The following is a 6,205-nucleotide window of genomic DNA, read 5'->3' on the forward strand; positions in this document are numbered from 1 at the left end:
GGGATTTTTCTCTCAAAGGACCGTGATCGGTTATCATTTGAGGCTTCTTTATTTTATAGCACAAAGTAGCGCAAATAATGCCGAACATTAACCTTAATTTGGAAAACAAGTTAGCGCGATTTCTTTGGATTTCCTCTAAATACGGTTTAGGGATTTTCGCCTTCCTCGATGTTAAGATAATTGGGTCGAGGAAGAAATCTCTGGTTTTCAGCCTGGCCATTCTCGTCTCCATCAAATGGTAGCAATCACGGACCCCAAGCATCTGGTTTAAAGATTCAGACACAAGGGCTAGAATCAGCTGATTCCACGGCGCAGAGCTATTAGAGGCGTCCAACCGCGCAAATGGTTATTCAGAACAGATCCAAGCCAGGTGTCGGGAATATTTCCTTATGAGAGGCCCTCCTTCCCCCTCCTTGTTTCCCCAATTTATCATCCCGAAACCCAAAGGGAAAAGTGGCCGGTAACAGACATCTTCCGGTGCAGGTGAATATTTGGCTATTGGCGACCTTTACCGAGGCCATTCAAGGGCTCTGCCCGGCTTTGGCTCTCGCCGAGTTGCCTGCTGAAAAATGAGGGCGCGTAAAGCTCACTATCCTGTCCCATCGCTCTCAATTTGAAGAGGGCCTCTTTGGGCTCACTCCATTGTTTAGGATGACATTTTTAAAAAGGTAGATCGGAATCGGGGCCACTTATTTATTCTCCCTTGGCATAAAAAAAAGGGGTAATTATGTGGGTCCTGGGGCTTCCCTCTTCGAGCGGTTCTACCCCAAGAGATTTAGCTTAGCCTCGCTTTTCTATTTCTACCTATTTATATTTGAAGTGCTCACTTGGGGAAGAAACCTACTTGCTGCTAATTTGCCCTACATAAAAAAGGAAGAAGACATCATGAAGACAAATCAGTTATTGAAACCTCCTTAAAGAGAAACCGGTTGAACGCTTCAGGGCCTGCATTTCCTATCTTCCTAACTTGATTTTAATGATGCCCCAACTCCATTCCCCTGGAGATTGATCACCTGAACTGGACTGCGAATTGGTCAGTAAGCAAACAAGGCTCCGTTGCCCATGCGATTGTGTGAGCAAAGGTGCATGAAACGGATGGAAACGCCTTTTCGAGTTCTTAGTCATGTTGGAGATGGAAAGAAAAGAAAATCTATGCTTGTCCTTTGTCAACGCATTTCTGAAAACGGCACTATAGAGAAAAAGTTTCCCAGACAACATTGACCAACAGAATAAATTTTCTTTAATTGTAAGATAGATCAGTTTATTTTCGAACCCTTAGCCCCTAATCTACACTTGATCCTGGGCACCTAGCTGGGCGCGCAATTTGAACAATTGACTTTACATAGTCTTCCGAGTCCGACGTTCCTGCTTGCAAAGAGAAGGGGAAATTCTGTACAGGCCTGTTGGACTCTGGGACCTGGCTGGTTATCTAATAATGAGTGAAACCAGAAAACAAGGTAGACAGGAGGATCTCTTTGCTCTTCCCGTGATGGATGGCTTATTAACAAAACCTCAACCCCCATCGTTTTTCCTCTAGGTCCAAACACTCCCAGATTTCCAATCTTGTTAAATAAATCGAAAGGGCTGTTTGTGGAAGCGGGACAGTGGGGTATAGAAAGACAGAGGTGGATTCCCCCCCACCCGCCCAAGTAACTCGCTAAGAAACGCAGTAAGGGAAGGCAATCTCGGATGCAAAGACAAAGATGTCGAAAGATATGGGCTTCCGATTCCCCTTGAAAGTCAAGAGCTGCAAAAGTTTTTGATGGTGGGTGGGCGTGTTACAGGATAAGTACAGGATAAAAAAAGCCCTCAGCAGTAGCTTGCAGGATGCTGAAATAAGTGCAGCTCCAGCTATTCCTTTTTGTATTGGTCATAGCCCAGCCAGATTTGATCGATTTAAATAACTGGAACATCAAAGCGATCAGCAAATTTTAAGAATTGGTTAGACGGAGGAGGAAATAGATGGGGAGGAATGAAAGTACATCTCTGGCAATCCAGAGAGCTTCCCAATTCTAAATAATTTTCTTGAAAATAGGATGTGGCTTCGAAATGTATATTTAGGATTACTTTATATATACCTTTATATTTAAGATCGCTAATCACAAACTTTAAAAAACTGGTTTGTTTATCCCGTGTCCAAGCAGAAGCGTTTTTCAGGACTGAAGAGAGAAGACAGTTGGGGTGACATTAAAGAATGTTTTTATAAGGAGGGAGGGAGCTGGCGGAGGAAAGATACATAGAGATAATTCTATTTTCACTTTCCTTATCGCTAATATATTCTCCCGGAAGAACCGCCTAAGCAAACCCTTGCTTTCCATTTTAACCACTTCTGTAACGCATAATGAGAACGAATCCGGGATAAGCTATTCATGAATTCCATGCGCATAATTAAATGACACTAACAAAACGTGTTAGCGGGTGGTTCTCAGAAGTTCAAGGCCGAAGACTTGAGCTGTCTATCTGGAAAGGGGAGAGAGCTTTGTTTGGGGATGCTAAATATGTGATTATTGTGCTCTTCTGGGGTATTTGGGCAGGGCAGGAGAAGCGGAGCAAAACAGAATTAGGAGTCAACCTTTGCTACGAGATTAGAAACCAACCACGGAAATAAACTATCTTTTCTGCCTCCAACTTCCCTCCAGACTTTCACTGGTTTTTCTTTCTGAAAGAGAATAGGTACTTTTGAAATAAATACCTTCCCAATTCCAGGAAATTACTTCCAAGCCATGCTTCTTCGGTTACAAAATAAGAAACAGGTAAGTTATAAAAGTAATATTAATCGTATTTTAGTTGTTTTAAATCACAGGGGAAACGATCAAGTTGATGGTATTGGACTGTTAATCCCAGAGCGGGATGTTCAGCTCAACAGTGTGATAATTCATTAAATTAGACCATTCGCAAGTCTCCTTCTCCCCGCGAAATCAGACAATGGGTGGCACGCATCTCCTTTCGGAGGCTGAGGTTTGGCGATGCCCTTTCCTTCCTAAGCGGCCGTTTGCCTCCGTTGCTTCCCATCGCGGAGCCCGTGGACTTCCACTTCTGCCTTCGAATCCAGAAGGAAGCCCTGAATTGCTACCGCTCTGCTTTGCGAAGGAAAGAAAGGAGATACACCCACGCTCAGTTTTAAGACCGCGAGATACACCGAACAGAGGCGCACCAGGAATTCCCAGCCCAGAGGGCCATGGCCAAGGAGGTCTACATAAGCAACCCCCCAGGGCTGCTTTTCCGCAAGGACCTCTTGCCCCATCAGCCCCGGCCCAGTCCCCGACCGATCGGGTGACTCACCGAAGCAAGAAAGCTGCAGGGCTCCGTTGTGGCCGCTGGTGTCCTGCAGCTTGAGGTTGCTGCTCGGGGGGCTTTTACAAGAGCCGCGCTGCCCGTAAAGAGGCGGCGGCGGCTGCAAGTGGTACTTGTTAAAGGCGGCGGCGGTGGTGGTGGAAGCGGCGGCTGGGAGCGCTTGTGGCTGCTGAGCGCCGCTGCCGTCCAGAGACGGACATTCCGGCTGGCTGTAGCGGCTCCGGCGCTTGGGGCTGTTGTTGCTGCTGCCGCTGCTCCCGCCGCCGCCCCCGCCGCTGTCTCCAAAGCTTTGTCCTTTGCTGGCCAGGAAAGCGGAGCTGAATTTGTCGCTGCTGCCGGGAAATGCCCTAAAAGGCGAGGAGCCGTCGACGCTGCCTTGCGAGGCGGCGTTGTAGAAGGAATCCATGGTAGCAGCCGACGGATCGCAGAACGACACGCAACTCTCAGCATTCATGCCTAAAATTAAAAGGCCCCGGCAGCAGTGTCCTCATGCAACGCCAGCGAGTCTTTCTCTGGCTTTCTCCCCCCCAACCCTTCCTCTCCCCCCACCCCGCTCGCTCATGCACACACACACACTCACCGACACACGCAGCCACACACCCGCACACAGACGGCTGGGCTAGCCAGCACTAAGCAGAGTCAGATGTTCTCCGGAGCTGAGCAGCTCCGTCCCACCCCACCCCCCTACCCCCAGTAAAAGGGGAAAGGGGCTCACCAAGAGGGAAGGGAGGGGAGAGAGAAGGAGGGATTCTTCCGAAGGAGCTCTTCCTTCAGCCCCTCTTCTCTCCTTCCCCAGGTTTTCCTCCTCCCCCCCCTCGGGCTCTCGAGCCAAGATATCGGCTCTCTCACCCGGCGCTGCCCAATCCATCCCGGTGCAAAAAACGGCAGGCGGGAAGGGGAAGCCGAGGAGAAAAAGGGCAGGCTTTCTTGTTTGTTGCTTTTGCATTATTTGTTTGTTTTTAAATAACCATTAGAAAGCAATACAATATAGAAGCCAGGAGGCCACATGGCGATGATGCAATTGGGGCTGCAGGCTCAGATGTGAGCAGGGCGGAAGAGCCGGCCGACTCCGAGGCGTCCCTCCGAGCATTCCTGGGCCGATTCCTTTGGCCCTCTTTCCTCCCTTCTTCCGAGCTCTAGCCTGGCACAGCTCTTTTGAGTTTGCTGACCGGGAAGAATGACGGTCAACGTTGGGGTCATTTGGCCAGTTTTGTTAGGCAGCCTACTGCCTTGCAGGCTTTAATCGCTCTCTTTCCCAACTCTTGTGTGGAAAACAGCCCGGGAACAGGTAGGCATTCAACTGGAGGAGCTTTCAAGAGAAAAGAAGAAAGCTTCATCGGTTGATTGGCCGCCTGGATTGAATTTTAGTTAATAAAGGGACACAATTTCCTGGAGTTAAAAGGCTTCCCTGCTATCCTCTCCCACCAATCCAAATAGGCAACTCTTTCCCGCTAGTGGTTTTCTTTTAGCAAATGTTTGTCCCGCCACCTGGGTGCCGGAAAGGGATTCTCCCCTCCGCTTCCCAAGGTGCTTTGGAGGTTTACGTTTTGGGGGTGGGGGAGACTCACTTCTCCAGGCGTCCGAAATGGATCCAGGAGAATATGAATATATATGTGTGTGTGTATCGACTCTTCCTCTCCTACTTTAACTCCTGCTGCCCCTTTACGCTCCATTTTCTCCATCTGTAATCTCTCTTTTTCCATTCCGACATCTGGTTTCCATTGCCTCTCTCTCTTTCTTTACCTTGAAGTTTTCAGTAATAAAGATATTACGCAAACGGGATCCGCGGCTTCTCGGTCAAAAGCACCCTTAACCCTTTCTTCGCGCGGCCTTTGCTATATTTATTTCACCTCACCAGGGAGGGAGCACCATCTATTTCGAAGTCGTGTTTTTTTTTTTTTTTATTAAAAGAAGCTTGGTGATTTAAAAACGAGGGTGGCCGCACAGCTCGAGAAGATCCCCCGGGAAGGAGGTGACATGGAAAAACAAAACGATTATCTAGATGGCAAAAGTGTGGCCAGCCCTGCTCTGGGAGAAAAGCGGGCGGGGATCAGAGAGTTGGTTCGAATTCATCTCTCGAGGCTGACCTAAGGGAACCAAATCTTTTGGAAGCTTCGGGAATTTAACCCGTTTTGGGATCTTGGCAGAACCGGGCAATAACGCCTAGGCTCGAAACGGGACTGTACCAAATGGCGGAACGAGTTGCAATACACCTGAACCGATGAAAAGACCCTGGTGATCTCGGGCGACGGTTCTTAGCACGGTCTCACTGACTTGTTTCGCCTTCAAGCCAAGCACCTGTCTGAACATCTGGGACTGGCTGGGGAAAAACAATACGCTCGCATAATCCACTTGAACTGAGTTGCATTTGTTTCATCAGAGGGGTGGACCGTGTCTCCAAATCCGGGACCTGGGCAGTTTGATGATTCGGACTGGGGCAGAGGGAAGGTCTCTTACGGATGGGCCTTAATAAGCAGGGACGGTTGGACAAGAAACTCTCGGGAGGGGTGCACCTGTAATCCAATTTATTACCCCTTCCTTCCCTTCTCAGGGAGACCTTTTCTTTCCGGCACCTCAGCAAGTGGAGTCGCTGTATTTCTTGGTTTAAGACCCGTCGGGTGGTCTTGCTAAAGAGCAGCCCCAAATGTTTAAGGGAAGAGGTTTCAAACAGCCCCAAAGTCCTTCTTGGGCAGAGTTTTGGCCCGGTTTCTGATCCAAGAAAGCTTTCAGCGGCTTTTCTTGCTTTCGTCTCTTTATTACCTGCTTAATTCTTTCCTCGTTTTTGGGGCCTCCCCCCTCTCCCCCCCCTCTCGCTCACCCTCTCTCGTATGACTTAATAAAAACCAAATCAGCTCCATGGTGCGTTCGAGCCTTTCTAAAACCACTTCTGGACAGGCCATGGGGAAATCCT

The 6,205-nt window shown here is 48.8% G+C and overlaps 1 protein-coding gene across 2 annotated transcripts in view; it reads right to left on the reverse strand.

Annotated features, from left to right (window-relative positions):
• Positions 1-4,136, reverse strand: part of ALX4 (ALX homeobox 4) — an 89,994-nt gene extending 85,858 nt beyond the window's left edge. The window contains exons 1-2 of one of the 2 annotated variants that reach the window (XM_058161709.1): positions 4,010-4,136; positions 3,283-3,750 (exon numbers count right to left, since the gene is read on the reverse strand). In XM_058161709.1, coding sequence (XP_058017692.1) covers positions 3,283-3,748 — 466 coding nt within the window. In that variant the 5' untranslated portion in view covers positions 3,749-3,750; positions 4,010-4,136. Of the gene's footprint in view, positions 1-3,282; positions 3,810-4,009 lie in introns of those variants that run through there. The other variant, XM_058161708.1, reaches the window with a different exon arrangement.
• Between the last annotated feature and the right edge of the window lie 2,069 nt (positions 4,137-6,205).

This window comes from Ahaetulla prasina, chromosome 1 (assembly GCF_028640845.1).
Source record: "Ahaetulla prasina isolate Xishuangbanna chromosome 1, ASM2864084v1, whole genome shotgun sequence".
In the NCBI taxonomy this organism is placed as follows: Eukaryota; Metazoa; Chordata; class Lepidosauria; order Squamata; family Colubridae; genus Ahaetulla; species Ahaetulla prasina.